This window comes from Balaenoptera borealis (assembly GCF_965194805.1).
Source record: "Balaenoptera borealis genome assembly, chromosome: 2".
Lineage (NCBI taxonomy): Eukaryota > Metazoa > Chordata > Mammalia > Artiodactyla > Balaenopteridae > Balaenoptera > Balaenoptera borealis.
Window position 1 is genome coordinate 12,341,488 of NC_138867.1, and position 16,400 is coordinate 12,357,887.

Genomic DNA, 16,400 nt, shown 5'->3' on the forward strand with positions numbered 1-16,400 from the left:
TTTATTGGAGTATAATTGCTTTACAATGGTGTGTTAGTTTCTGCTGTATAACAAAGTGAATCAGCTATATGTATACATATATCCCCTCCCTCTTGTGTCTCTCTCCCACCCTCCCTATCCCACCCTTCTAGGTGGTCACACGATGCTTCATGTTTTCAAGGTACGTTTTTAAATATGTTAACTTTTAATAAAAGTGAAAGAGCCATACCTTGCCCTGTTTAGCAATGGTTTTAATTAGGAAGTCAGTTCTCACATTGTCCACATTTGGCACCAGGATGGAGCCATACTCTGGGGTGACATCAGATGGATACACATATTCCTCAGTACACGTCTTCCAGTGGATCCATTTACCTGAGGTGAACAGAAGACATCTACATCTTCATATTCTTATTAATAACTTAATTCCTAATTATAATGAGCAGACTTCCTTGAATCTCATGAAGCCATCTTCCAAAAACTCCCCACAAAGTAAAATTCATTAAATTCAGACATCTAAGTATTTCAGTATGTGTTCGCTGAGTCAAAATTTCCCAAGAAACTATTCCCAAAGTGGTAATATTAGGAAATAGTAAGAAGTATCTTGGAATTTTCTTTCTAAACATGTAGGTTTTCAATAACAAAAAGTGTGCATAAAAATACAGGACAGGGGACTTCCCTGGTGGTGCAGTGGTTAAGAATCCACCTGCCAATGCAGGGGACACAGGTTTCATCCCCTGTCCAGGAAGATCCCACATGCCACAGAGCAACTTAGCCCGTGTGCCACAACTACTGAGCCCACGTGCCACAACTACTGAAGCCCGTGCGCCTAGAGCCCGTGCTCCACAACAAGAGAAGCCACCGCAATGAGAAGCCCGCGCACCGCAATGAAGAGTAGCCCCCACTCACCGCAACTAGAGAAAGCCTGCGCGCAGCAACGAAGACCCAAAGCAGCCAAAAATAAATAAATAAATAAATAAATAATTTATTAAAAAGAAAAATACAGGACAGTGATAGTCGTATGTACCTAAAATAACTTTTTATTACGTACTTCCCTAACTGTAAAACCAGAAATAAAACATCCTAGGATGCCATATATAAATATTACGTATATTTGTACTTCATATATGTGTATATATGTACTTTATATATATGTATGCACATTTAAATAAACTTAAAGTATTGCAATACATGCATAGATACAGATGTATAGATATACACACCTATTTCATAAAAATAGACCTCATACTTTGTCATTTTTTTATAAGTTGCTGATTATATCAAACAAATGGCTGAAATGGATCTGATTTGGTGATTTTTTAAATTTGTTTTTATTTCATTAACAGTTCAGTACACGATATATTTAACAAGAAAATGTGCATTTGGAACTCAATTGAAATAAATATTTGAAAAATAAACAATTGACTCTCTTTCATACACACATAAACATTTCCATTTCAATTTTACAGCCAAGAGTTTTAATTACCATTTAGAAATATAGATGATAGCTAGCTAGCTAGCTAGCTAGATGATAGATAGATAGATAGATGATAGATGATAGACAGATGATAGGTAGATAGAGTGTAAATATTAGCCATTTTGGAAAAAACTGGTCCCACGTGTGATGGATGGATAGAAGAGAGGGGCTCACCATCAGATGCGACGTAATAGTCAAACATGGTGTCGTCAGGCCCTGCTAGAGGCGGCAGGTCCAAGGCCAGCCTCTCCTGGGAGCGCAGCCAGCGCTCCATGCGGCGCCGGCCATCCAGTTCCAGCACTGCCCCGACGCTCCACATCAGGGAGAAGACGTAGAGTCTCCCCAGGTGCTCCGGCGTGACCTCCCCGCCTTGCTCCTGAGCACGGAAGAAACTTTTCTTTTACTTACTTAATTCTCAAACCAAGAATATCACAGACTCTGCACAGTACGGCTCAGCTAAAAGGAGAGAGAGTTCTAGAAAGTTGAGCTATTTACCTTGGAAGGGATCAGGCCTTGAAGCATGTTGATGCTTTGCATGATCACAAAGGCCTCCAGCATCTCCATCTGGTGTTCTAAGTTCTGAATACTGAAGTGATACAGGTCTGGAAACGACTTGGTGTACAGCTGACGAAGAATTTCAGCTTCTTGAGGCGAACGTTTTTTAAGAAAACCCTGTTGGTTTGCAGATGAATGCATTAATTAAATTTATTAGCACACCAGAAAAATGGCCATTTTTGGACAAAAGTTTTCTAAATATCGGTTAACAATAATAATAATATCTAATGATTATACTGCACTTCTGATGTACCAGACCTTGATATAAATTCTTTCATGTATTACCTCATTTAATGCTCAAAACAACTCTGTGAGCTAGGAATTGTTATTATCCTTTTACAGATGAGGAAACTAAGGCCCAAGGAGTTTAAGCAACACGCCCAGGATCCCACAGCTGGTAGGTGTCGAAATTCAAACCCAGAGTCTGATTCCAACATCCCTACGTTCAGCTACTACACTACACATAAGCTCAGGTCTTGAAGCCCAGATGGAGGGAAAAGTCTTCGGCTCTTGATTAAAATATGCTAGGAGAAAATGAGGAGGCATATACATGGAAATAACTTAGAAAAAGAAAAAGGAATGAAAGATGAACAAAGGAAATCCATCCCCAGATTTTTCAAACTAGGAAACAAAGATTTATCACAATTTTATTTCTTCTAATTTAATGAATAACCAATGTAGAAAAAATATCAAAGAATACTCAGGAAAATGGGGAATTTAGTCATTTGGAAACCCAATATTAGGAAACTACATGTGATTCATAACAAAATACCACTTCACACACAATATTTTCTTCAGGTGAGGAAAGTTCCCTTGGCATCAAGAGATCAGGTCATTCTTAGAGATTCTGAACAGAAGCAATAAAATGTTGATTCTCAATCATCCATCATTTCACGGATTCAACATGATTGCACAGCGACAAAAAGGAAACATAGCACTTTCAAGTTGATGGTGCTGTGTAATCAGCGTGGCTCACAGAGGCTCGTGGATTCCCATGAACACAACTTCCCCATTGGTCTGCCCTCTAATAGTTCTCTCAGAGCTGCCCTGCCCTGCTCTAAACACCTCCAGTCTTGTGAGTCTTGCTTCTTGCTAACCATTTGTAAGCAACTTAGCGTTAATGTAAAGGCCTTATTCAGCCTCAACATGGACAGAATATAATAGAAGCTCATTTCATAAATAGCAAATTGCAAATATTCATTAGCTAATAGTGTAAAAGTATTGTTTAAAAGCCTTTGTGAATTTAAAGTATTTGGGGGAAAATCACAAATTCATTTTCACTTGGAGTTTGCCGCATCTGTGGTTACCAAGGCTGAATCCATTGTGGTACTTTTTAAAAAAAAATTGTTTAAAACAATAACTCCTGCACCTTCCTCCTCAGAGATTCTAAATTGATAGATTGAGGTGTGACACAGTCATCTGTATTTTAAAGAACTGTCATTGGTGATTATTCTTGCAAAGCCAGGGTTGAGAACTCTTGCTCTGTATTCTTCTTAAAGGATGGATAATTTAACTGTGAAATCTGAAATCTTCAGAAGCATTTTTAGTGACATATCCAACCGTACTTCAGTATCATTTTGCTTTATAATCCCCTCCTTCTTCACATCTTCATCTACTTGATTTAAAATATGAATTCATAAGTTTTCAATCAAAATTATCTCCAAAAAACTTATGTAAATGAAAATAATAATTTGACCAACAATGTCAAAAAAGATTTTACAGGTGGCTTGTCTAATAAGCATTCTGCCTTACACTATAATATTTATTTAGTAAAATATGTAAGTATGCAAGGCATTCAATTATAATCTTATGATAATCAACATACTCTAACATACATTGGTAGTAATAAAATACCTTATCATGAATTGAAAAGATATTATCTGAAATATTATTTCCAAGTGCAAACTTAAAACTAACGTTATGACTATTGAATCTCATAAAAATTCTTTATATGAATTTTAATAAATTGTCTTCTTCGAGTTAATATTCTAAGACAGTTGCTCCCAAATTTTATGTGAATGAGTACCTTTTTAAAATATCATGAATCCCCAAAGTGATACAATTAAATTTTCCTTATTCACTCACAGTTTGGTGGGATTTTTTTTTTTTAATATTTATTTATTTATTTGGCTGCGCTGGGTCTTAGTTGTGGCATGCAGGCTCTTAGTTGCGGCATGCGGGCTCTTAGTTGGGGCATATGGGATCTAGTTCCCTGACCAGGGATCGAACCCGGGCCCCCTGAATTGAGAGCTCAGAGTCTTAACCACTGGACCACCAGAGAAGTCCCTAGTGGGATTATTGATTCACCTAGGCCTTGCAATTATTCCCCAGCCCACGGGGTGTAATTCACAGGTCGAAAATTATTAGAACTGAAGAACCCTGAGCACTGAAGAAACCTGCAAGGGACAACCTGGGCTGAAGGTCCCAGAGCATTCAAGGATCTTCCACAAACATCAGCATTAAAATGCAATTACACCAACAGGTCTGCAGAAAAATCAGCGCACACTCTAAAAGAATGCTAAAGGATCTGTTTCCCTCTTTAATTATACCAAAAAAAAAAAAAAGATTCCAATCATACCTCAAGAATAGGACTCCAACCAAGGACAGAAGAACTCATGAAAACCATCCCATTTCTTGAGACAGTAGCAGGCGAAGCATTGTCAATGTTATGAGGTTCGAAAACAATCTTGCAGTTTGGAGCCATGGGAATCCGATCACCATTGGCAAGGGTTAGAGTTTTGTTATCGTCCAAAACGGAATTCAGATTTTCAATCCAGATGGCATCTACTGGCCCGTCAAGAACTATCCAGATATGCTCCCCTAGAACATCCCACCAAGGGCAGGGAGAAAAGCAAACATACACATATATGCATATATACATAACTACTATGCTTGAAGAAGTAGTATAATTTGATGTAATTTTCATTAATTTTTAAATAAAGCTTTGATCTAAATGATGATCGTATTTTGTCACCTAGGACTCTTCCTGTTCTTTATATAGCAGTTGTTTGAAGCCCATAATCAAGAAAAAGTCATTAGCTCATTGAACAGATATTCCTTGAGCACCTTCTCTGTATCAGCACAGTTCAAGGGATATTGTGATAAAAAAAGACAACATCCTGCCTTCACAGAGGTGACTTTCTAAGGGGTAGACATGACAATCAAACCAATATGCAAAGAAATATGTAAGAAAAATTCAGCAGGATAAGAGGGTGAGGCATTTTAGATAAGGTGGTCAATGAGGTATTTCTGGAGGAGAATGAAGTGATGTAAAGATCTAGAGCTAGAATTTTTCAGGCAGTGGGAACAGTAGTTGCAAAGGTCCTGAAGTGGGTACAAGCTTGGGGTGATCACGTTCCAGGAACAGCAGGAAGTCGAACCTGGTTAGAAAGAAGAAGGGAAGGGGGAAAGGGATGTGAGTGATGTCAGAAAGGCAGAGCCACGGAACCCATTCTGGTCTGCACACGTTTAGTCTGAGATGTCCAACAGACAGCCCATAGAGCTGCTGAGCTGGGAATTCAAGGGCTAGAGATTAAAATGTAGAAGCCATCAGCTTAGAGATGGCATTGAGAACCATGGCCTGGGTTAGTTTCTTCTAGATCATAAGTATAGATAGAGACAAGAGGTCTGAGGACACAAGCACTTCAACGTTTAGACTTCTGGTAGGGTCTCCTCCACTGCTTCCTCCCTCTGGCTGACCTCTCAGTGAAACAGAAGTAGGAGGCGAGTCAGCCGGTAAGGTATCCCTGAAGTCAAGTGGTGGAAGAGTTTCAAGAATAAGAGTGATTAACCGTGCCAGATGCTACTGAGAGCAGGGTTATACTGAGAATCGATAGAATGTCCAACAGAAACGCCCTTGTAAATGTAGGGATTCAGTTTAATAGTTACTCTTAATTTCTTAACCACTAGTTACTCTTACTTACCAACACCATGACCAAGTTTGTAGTTCTAATTTTTATCTCTAATGTAACAACTGTGGAATATTCTAAGTCAAATCAACTGCTATGAAATTCCTAATCGTGCTCATTCAACTAGCAGTTTAAGTAAAATGATGATCTGATCACCAGAGTCCCTGTGATAGAAAAAGTGTATGTTGCCTTTCTAAAAAGGACTTAAGAAAAAACCTCTCTAAGCACCTATTCTTTAAGGTAACATTTGGTTACTAGATCTGTGTTTACACAGGATTACTAGAACAAATCAGACACAAAATTTTATTTCATTCCCATAAAACAACAGCAATTTCTAATATGAGCACGCTTTAGAAATGAAGCGTTTTCTTTTCTCTTTTAACAATTGGTGTTGGGTTGATCAGCCACATTCCCTCAAAGAGGACGTCAGTGGTGCCACTTTAAACGTTTTTCAACAGAACACGGTTGCCCAAAGTGTGGACTCGTGAAGTAAGCCCCAAATGTCTTGTCCTCTTCCTATATTCTTATTTGTCCCTGCAATTGCTTGCACTGTGCCTTTCTCTTACTCATTCAGGAGTGAGAGGAGAATTGATATCACCTCTTCCATCTGAGCTTATTTTCTGGAACCATTGGGCTCAAGTCCCTAAGTAAGAGAATATTCAGAGTGAACCACTAGCCCTTAAGGAGTGTGTTTAAACAAAAAACAAACACCCGTGTACATCTAAAAGAGAATAATTTGTTAGACTTCATTTTTTGATATACACAATTTTCTTTCCAAAGAAGCCCATTTCCTCCTGTGATTTTATAGGAGAATCGGTTTTCTAAAAATAGGCCATACTTAAACAAGAGTACCATTTTTTAACTCTTCAGTGAAAACAGTGATGATGAAATCACTTGAATACAGTACTATCAATGTTCCTTAACAGCTTTTTCTATCTATTTTATCCTAAGTTTTCACAGGAATATAGAAATATTTTTTCAAAAGGAAAATAATTCCCTTTGTAACCAAAAAAAAATGGGGGGGTGGGTATTTTAAATACACTAATCAGTCATTTCAGTATTTCAACATTCACAAATATCATACTGATTTATAAGTTCTTGGTCTAGGATAAGATATTATATGGAGACTACAGTTGTTCTACTAATTTTAAATAGCCACAAAGGATGTTATTTAGAAGTACATGTCAAAAATTATACTGGTAATTCATCTTCTACCTTTCTTAGCCCTCAATGTTTTCCTCCAAAGAGTAGAAAATATCCCATCGGTCCAATCATTCGTTGCCACGTCAAGCCGACCAAACATCTGTGGAGCCGTCATCGCTTTGGGATTCATCCTCATTTCCCGGTGTGGTTTTCCACAATCTATACCAAGTAAATACAAATTTTAAACAACTCCCATGTAGAATGAACCATCATTAGGCAACATTGCACCAATTTGCAGTGTACTGTCAGCAGGTGTTCAAAACATGAAAAAATGCAAAATTACATTGAAAATACATGTCTTACTGCATTCCAAGTTATCATAATTACCCTCATTATATTTTATTGACTAAAGCACTTTTTATCTTCTGGAAAAGAAAATTGCATGTTACATAAGGGGGAAAATGCTACCATGCTGGAAGTGATGAAGGAATTAATGTAGGATGGAAGTTCTTCAAATTTCACAGCTCAAAAATCTTTTGGTTTATGGTGTATTAGATTAACTCTTATATCTGAAATGTCCCTTAAAGATACCTGATTCTCTCCATTAACAGCTTTGATTTGCTGAGATATGGTCTTGCTCATCTGGAAAAAAATCAGCTAAACTAATGTTACAAAAATCAAGGATTTTTCTTCTGTGGTCAGCTTCAAAAAAGGTATTCAAATCTTTCAAACCCTAAAGCTATTCTTAAATAAGATGGATTCTGTACATAGGGGACGGTAGTTACTAAGTAAAAAACTGAAGAATAAGATTTAAAGTATATTATATGTGGAATCTAAAAAAATGGTACAAAAGAACTTATTTACAAAACAGAAATAGACTCACAGACATAGAAAACAAACTTACGGCTATCACATGGGAAAGGGTGGGGAGGGATAAGTTAAGAGTTTGGGATTAAAATATACACACTACTATATGTAAAATAGATAATCAGCAAGGACCTACTGTATAGCACAGGGAACTCTGCTCAATATTCTGTAATAACCTAAATGGGAAAAGAACTTGAAAAAGAATAGATACATGTATATGTATTAACTGAATCACTTTGCTGTACACCTGAAACTAATACAATATTGTAAATCAACTGTATTTCAGTTTAAAAAGTTTAAAGATTTAAAGTATAAAATCATAAAAATAGAGGCTAAAATATTACATACTGTGTGAAAGATTGACAAACACGGGCACACATACATAGATATGCACACTGGAAAAGGTGTTACATTAAAACCTATCTAGAAAATTAGGGAATAGTTCTCTTTTTCCAAAATCACAAAAAGAATCAGGGTAATTATTTACAATATTTTACAGTGCTGAAATTCAACTTGGTCACAGGTCAGCTTTTTCAATACATGATACCCGTAAGACTGGCAACATTTTTTTAAAAATCTAATCACCCTTTACAAAAGGCCAACAACCTCTTCAAATGTATCATAGGTGAAAACTGGACTTGGTCTGTTGCCCATACAAGAGAAACTATCAAAAATTATTTCATTACGGTTGTAGGTAGAATTGTATCATTTTCATTTAAAATACGATACCATAACATTTTTATAAGAGCACTCTAAGGGAAAATAAAAAGGTTGACTTTTTAAATGTTGGTTAAACGAATTCCTCTTAATTCTTCTCCTAGGCATTTCTTGACTGTCCTGATCACTCCACCTTCATGGACTCTGCCCCAGAGTAAGCACCCTTTTCTTGCTGTCACCTTCTTAGGACCTCCTTATGGAAGTTCCCAGACGGCCCCTCCTGTCCCAGTCTATTCTCTACACGGCCACCGGATGGTCTTCTATACACAGGGCTAATCACACCACTCCCCAGCTCTATGGCTTCCCATCACCCACAGGATAAAATCTCGGTATTTATTGTGACTTACAAAACTTCTTATGCCATACCCTCTGTACTAATTTGAATTCCCCCTGGAAGCAAAGCCTGAGACAAAGACATGGGAACTGAGAGTCTGGATTCAGGGGAAAGAGAGAGTGAGACAGGAAAGGAGACAAAGCCAATAAAGGGCTCGTTGGTGAGCTGGTCACAGATGGAGTGTCCCTCTAAAAGACAGGAGGTGGGACATTTACCTTCCACTCTTTCCCTCATTGGTTAAGGGTATGGCTGCCTCAGGAGCATTCTCACCCAACCCCTTCTTCCAGGCTGAGCCAGTTCTCTAGCTTCAAGGAAAGTCATAAGGCTGAAAAAACGGGAGACACCACTGGCATCTGGGGGAGAAACTCTCCAACAGCTGTATCTGTAGCAGGGGAGGGCCAAAGGGATGCGGCCCTGGGCACCAATAGCATCTGCTCTACCTCCTCATCTCCCCCACTCCCACAAATTAGATTTCATCCATGCCAGGGAGCTTCTCCAGGCATATCATGCTCTCGCCAGCCCCTCCTACCTGCTCAGCCTCTTCATTCTGCTAAGAATGCCTTTTATCCAGCTACTACTCAACCCGCAAACCTCAGATGAAGTAGCACCTGCTCTGTAAGCCTTTCTAGAATTCCTTAGAAAGGTTTCTGATCTCCTTTGCCTCTGCTCACATCATAATTGTCCAAATCTTCCTCATGTCCAATCTTCCATGCTGAGTTACAATTATCTGTGTCACTACACTACACTGTAAACTCCTTAAAGACATGGCCTTTTTTTTTTTCATGCCTGCTTTCCCATTTCTAATACAGAACCTCAAAGTACAGAACATCAAAGATATTTGATGAACAAATACATGATGAATAAGGGAACAAATAACATACATGGGTCCTGCAGAAGTTCAACCCAATTACTTTCTCAATCTTTTGGATAATCAAAGTTTTCAGTAAAAAGCAATGTCATTTAATATAACAAATGTTTACCCTACATACTAAAACCAAGAACAGGTTAATAAACAGCAAATAGTCTGATAATTTATTCATCTTTGCAAAGAACTTCTCCAAAACCAGTGATGCCATATTGATTACATCATTTAGACATATTATACACAATGTATCTCTATTGTTTAATATTTAGTACTCATTTTGTTCAAGTCATTGTACCCAGTGCATTTGTAGTTTATTGTTAACAGAAGGCAGCTTCATAACAACAACAAAAGTATCTTTAAGCATAATTTGAGAAGGGGAATACATCATTTTAATGCTATGTAAAAATCCCAAAGCAGAACCTTAATAGTACACATGAAAACCATGTGGTAAAAGTTTTGCAGGTGTGACCTCTCAGCTTTGGTGGAGGTAGGTGCTAGCTGAGAGCATAAGCCTGTCTCAGTGTGAAGACCCCCCTGGTAGAGTCCTGAGGTACAGAATTCACTTCGTCCCATAGCTGAGGAAATTGAGACTAAATCTAATGTATGCAGGACCCTAGAATAAATACAGACCATAGTTACCAACCAATATCAATGCATTGGGGTTCCATGAGCTGACTGGAAACCCAGCCAGGCAGCTTTTCCTTGTGGGACAATGTATGACGCATTCTAACAGCCAAAGTTCTGTGAAATTTTGGAACTGCCATGGCTAAGGGCTGCAAATACTTTCAAGAAGGAAGTCGTCAACGTCTAATCAGAACCAGAGAATACAAGAATAATCATGAAAATGGCAATGCCCATTATCCTTAGATAACTTTAGGTTAGGGACTTAGATGTAAAACTTAGGGACATCTGGAAATTAAATACGTTTATTTCACTTCACAAGAAAAATATCTGATTCTGGGTGGGAAATCAGTTTATAATTCGGGTGATTTTTCAGTACATAGAATTTAAGAGTTGGGATTATAATTATAATTATATTTATTGAGAGGTAGCATCTTGTGTTAAGTCATAAGTGGCAAATGGTATGGTTTACGGGGAAAATTCTGAGTTTTTCATGAATGGGCCCTGACCTTAATTTTGAGTCTCATCATTTACCATCTTTTTGACACTGAATATTTCTGAAGTTAAATTTTGATTTTTTTGTACAAAATGGGGATAATAATAGCCACATCTCAAGATCATTTTTAAAACTAAATGGCATAACATATGTAAAACATATAGCACAGTCCATAAAATCACTTTAAAAAAATGTTTTCCCTGAAGCATTATTCAGAAAAGCCAAGATATGGAATCAACCTATGTGTCTACCAATGGATGAATGAATAAAGAAGATGTGGTATATGTACACAATGGAATGTTATTCATCCATGAAAAATAAGGACATCCTGCCATTTGTGAAAACATGGAGGGAACTTGAGAGCATTATGCTAAGTGAAATAAGTCAGACAGAGAAAGACAAATACTGTAATGATATCACTTATATGTGGAATCTAAAAATGTCAAACTCAGAGAAACAGATTGTAGAATGGTGGTCACCAGGGATTGGAGGTGAGGGAAATGGGGAGATATTGGAAAAGGGTACAAACTTCCAGTTATAAGATTAACAAATTTGGGGATCTAATGTACAGCATGGTGATTATAGCTAATAATACTGTATCATATAATTGAATATTTCTAGGAAAGTAGATCTTAAATGCTCTCATCACAAAAAAGAAATGGTTATTATGTGATACGATGGTGGTGGTAGCTAACGCTATGGTGATAATAATTTTGCAACATATAAATGTATCAAATCAACACACTGTACACCTTAAACTTGCACATGTTATGTGTCCAAATTATATTTGTATACAGTAAAGCTGGAAAAAAACGTTTTTCTCCTCTGGTCCATTAATGTACTGTGTAATCTCTAAAATCTACCCAATATTCAAAAAAGTAGCATCCCCTCCTATAAGAATATGCTAACATACATCTACATTTGTGTCCCTCTTGGGGCATTCACATGTGTCACAACAGTTTAAATGTGTCTCCAGATTGACTGCCCCCTTACCTGCCATGGCGTTCATCAAGGCGTGGATGCAGGTGGTTTTCCCTGCTCCACTAGGCCCCAGGGTCATCATTCCATGCCGTACTCTCTGTGTTTCAAACAACTGGATGACTTTCAGTTTCCAAGGAGGATGGTTGATTAAACCAGCTTCTTCAACCTGAAAGCATAACAAACCGCCCACATTGGGCCACATGAACAGATATCTGGCCTTATCATTGTGCTCAAAATAAGTATAGACATGGAGCGAGGTTAGAGAAATGGGGAATTATTGTTAATGCTTATGAAGTTTCAGTTGGGAAAGATGAAAAAAATTCTGAAGACAGACAGTGGTGAGGTTTGCACAATACTATGAATGTACTTAATGCCACTGAACTGTACACTTAAAAAATAGTTAAAATGGTGCATTTTACATCATGTGTTTTACCACAATGAAATATGTATACTTTTGGCTGCACCGCAGGGCTTGTGGGATCTTAGTGCCCCAACCAGGGATGGAACCCGGGTCCACGGCAGTGAAAGCCCGAGTCTAAACCACTGGACTGCCAGGGAATTCCCAATAAAAAATATATTGCATAAAAAATATATATACATAGGCAAAAGCAGGCTGAACATAATCAAAATGATATCCCAGGCAAACAAGAAACACCTACAGTTGACTTTGGGAATTAAATACACTTATATTAACATTTTATTGAATGTATGTATTAGGAGCAACTTAAGAATAAAGGCTCAAATATCAAAATGTATTTTAAATGTTTAATTTAAAAGATGATATTTAATTTAAAAGGTAATTTCAAGCATACCAAGTTGACTGATATTCCATATCAATGACAAGCCATCTTTATAAATCTTCTGGATAGTTTTTATCTATCAAACACATGTATGGAAGCTACGCCGCCAAACGCTATTCTGAGTTTAATCTTCTATGAGATTAGTACTATTGGTGTCTTCATTTTATAGGTAAGGAAACTGGGGCACAAAGAGACTAAGCAATTTATCCAAGATTATTAGTTGTTAAGTTATAGAGTAGGGATTGGAACCCAAGAAATTCAGCCCTATGGTCCATGCTCTTAACCATCATGCTATGCTTAAATTCACTAAAAATGATGCTCTTATTTTTACTTAAATAATTTTGGCTAATAATCATGTATCATTTTATGCTATGTATTTTCTCTTCAGATTTTTCTTATGCTATAAATTACTAATGCAAGTCACTTTATAAATTAGTTTATACTTAGCTTTTTAGGCAATGCTACAATTAATTTGGCCATATGATGAAGAAGCCATTTGCAAAATGAATTATCACTTTTACCTGATTAGGAAATTAAGATCTTTATACACTGATATTTAAAGGGGAAATGGCCCTAAAATACTACCATATTGATTTTTATTACAAATATCTTCAAAGAATTGAAATGCATTTTATAAATAGGAGCTAATCACCATTTCTATAAATTTTTTTTTTCAAAACTCTTTTTCATAGGAAAGGAAGTTGAGGCACGAGGTTTTCATGATTCATTTCCATTCCTAGGAAGACTATAAAAAGTTAAAGCTGCACCAAGTATCATGGGAAATCCAGACACCTAATGATACACTTAACATGATGGATCCCCCCAGAGCCCAAGGAAGAAATCACAAGTGATCTTGGGCCTGGGGAAAAAGAATGACAGCTAAGGAGCCACATGAGATCACTGCAAATGACACTCAGTAGCTACAGTCCTGAGACCAAAGCAATGTAGTAAACACCAGGGCCACAGAGAGAAACAAAACAAGCATGGGCAATGCAGCCGGCCAAGCTCCACCGGCCCCTGCTGACCCATCACATTTCATTGGGGATCTGGTGTGGAATGGTCTCCATCAATAATGGGGCCACTAGCACATGGCTAACTGGACCTGTAGCTGAGTGATGGCAGGAGACCCCCTGGGAGGAAAAGCTCTATCAATGGTGAGCAACGGCTTCTCTTAAAACTGTAGTCACAGCCTCAGTGTTGTTCTTGGAACCTGTAGATTTAGTCCACAACAGCTCCACTTGATTCCCATGAAGTTCAGATTAAAGGGACACTGTACTTGATGTCCTGTGAAATATATTACCTGTCTACTAATTGCCATTTCCAGTTCAGGGTAACCGGCCTTGTCCAGAAGAATATTTGGGAAGAGATCTTCAATCAAACTCAAAAATAAGGGTTCATCCTCATCAATCTCAGAAAGAAAATAAAGGGAAATCAGACCAACACTTTTGGCATAAACATGGCAATAACAGATAAACTGAAAATGTCCAATACAGCCCAGATTACTTTGTCACAAACAGTAATAAATAAAATATCACCTCCACTGAAGTTGAGAAATATTTTCATCATGTTTACTAAATTAAAAATTAGTTTTTTAAAAACGAGGGTGGGGGGAGAAGAGAAAAAAAAAAAACGGAAGGAAATAGAAGGAAAGAAAATATTGCCTACATGACAACCTTTCCATAAAACAACCAGATTGGGGAGTTTACTAAAAAACCTACAATTTCTCATTTAACTTAAAAATAATTTTTGTAAATGAGAATAGTGGCAAATTCATGAATTGGAATTTGGTTCATACTCTTATTTTGAAATAAAAATATATCATTCTGTCATCCCGTACATGGATCCACTGATACTGGACAACTGATTGTTCAGTCTCTACTGTGAAATCACAGAATGTGAAATTATTACACACTTGTAAAATTCACATACAATTTCCTTCCAAGGTCTACTTTAACCAAGGTGAAAGGGATCTTAGCTCTACAGCACAAAAATTTCAAGGTATTTGGAAATGTAAGATGTGGATTTTTAAAAATCCATTTTAATTCTATTGGAATAGACATGTTAGACTAGAAATGAGTCACCACAAAAATTGCTCCTGAAAAAATGTAATTTAAAGTTATGCTCTATGTAATTTAAATTTATGTTATGCTCTATGTATTTATCTGATAATTAAGCATTTTAAATGAGCACTTTAAATAAATATTTCTAATCTCATTTGTGCTTAAACTGAAATTTAAGTGGGTGGAACATTTCCATCTGTGACTCTTACCAGTTTGGAAAGATTCATATCTCGTAGTACATGCATGACAATCGTGGACTCCGTATCCGTGGGGTTGGCTCTTTTGGCTGCTCCCAGAGTTCGCAGAACAGACAGAATATTACGCAGACCAAAGTCATAATGTACCTGAAGAATATGAGGTACACTGGGCTTATTTTCAATATTAACTTACCCATAGAAACTGTACAAATTTGACAAAGATATAATGAATAAATGCTGATTTTCCTTTAGAAAATTTGTGCAGTTAGTGGGGCAATAAATTTTTTTATCAACAGATTATTTTTTTTAGCAAATGGAGAATACCCAAAAGAATCCTCTCCTGTACCATCATTAATTTAAGCCCTTAGATCAGAACTAATAGATCTTGACAGAGAGAAAGGAATAAATTTCCTCCTGGAGATACATGACCCCTTGAGCCCTTCTTAACCAATCATCCATAAGAAAATTTCCTCATATCTTGAAAGCTAAAATTCTGAACCAGAATTAAACTGAGACCTCACTCATGAACATCATATACGTTTAAAAGACAGGGGTATTGAGGAGAAAGAAAAGTAGCTACATTCCAGGATTACCTAGAGGGGGAAACAATAAGGACAAATCAGAAAGTCAAGCCCCCAGCTTTGTTGTCCCCTTGATAGGTATTTATAAAAAGCTCAATCATGCCAAATTTCAGCACATATAAAGTGAATAATTAAAAACCAATTATCCAACCACTATAGGAAAGAGTATCCCTGGCAGTTGGTCAAACAATTTAAAATAAAACTACCATATCATACAGCAATCCCACTTCAGGGAATATATTCAAAAGAATTGAAAGCAGAGTCTCAAAAAGATATTTAAACACTCATGTTCATAGCAACACTATTCACAATAGCCAGGAGGTGGAAGCAACCCAAATGCCCATCGACTGATGAACGGATAAACAAAACATGGCACACATGTAAAAATAAGAATGTTTTTCAACCAGGAAAAGGAAGCAAGTATAATACTATCACATGCTACACCGTGGATGAAACTTGAGAACATTATACTAAGTTAAATAAGCCAGTCACAAAAAGACAAATACTGTATGGTTCCACTTATACGAGCTATCTAAAGTAGCCAAATACATAGAAACAGAAAGTAGAATTGTGGTTACCAGGGAATGGGGGGAAGGGAAGAGTGGAGTTGTTTAATGGGTATAGAGTTTCAGTTTTGCAAGACAAAAAAGTTATGGAGATCTGTTTCACAACAGTGTGAATTTACTTAACACTACTGAACTATACGCTTAAAAATGGTTAAGATGATAAATTTAATATTTTTTAATCATAATTCTAAAAACCTATAGGGAAAAAAAAACATTACCTGCTAATTGGGAGCAGTATGCATCACTTAATACCAAT

The 16,400-nt window shown here is 37.0% G+C and overlaps 1 protein-coding gene across 10 annotated transcripts in view; it reads right to left on the bottom strand.

Annotated features, from left to right (window-relative positions):
• The window catches only part of DNAH5 (dynein axonemal heavy chain 5), a 323,695-nt gene that overhangs the window by 103,698 nt on the left and 203,597 nt on the right, over window positions 1-16,400 (bottom strand). For all 10 annotated transcript variants that reach the window (XM_082382596.1, XM_082382595.1, XM_082382592.1 and 7 more), the window contains 8 exons: window positions 15,010-15,144; window positions 14,041-14,148; window positions 11,953-12,106; window positions 7,132-7,278; window positions 4,587-4,828; window positions 1,949-2,125; window positions 1,628-1,829; window positions 209-351 (listed from right to left, as the gene is read on the bottom strand). In XM_082382596.1, coding sequence (XP_082238722.1) covers window positions 209-351; window positions 1,628-1,829; window positions 1,949-2,125; window positions 4,587-4,828; window positions 7,132-7,278; window positions 11,953-12,106; window positions 14,041-14,148; window positions 15,010-15,144 — 1,308 coding nt within the window. The remainder of the gene's footprint in view (window positions 1-208; window positions 352-1,627; window positions 1,830-1,948; window positions 2,126-4,586; window positions 4,829-7,131; window positions 7,279-11,952; window positions 12,107-14,040; window positions 14,149-15,009; window positions 15,145-16,400) is intronic.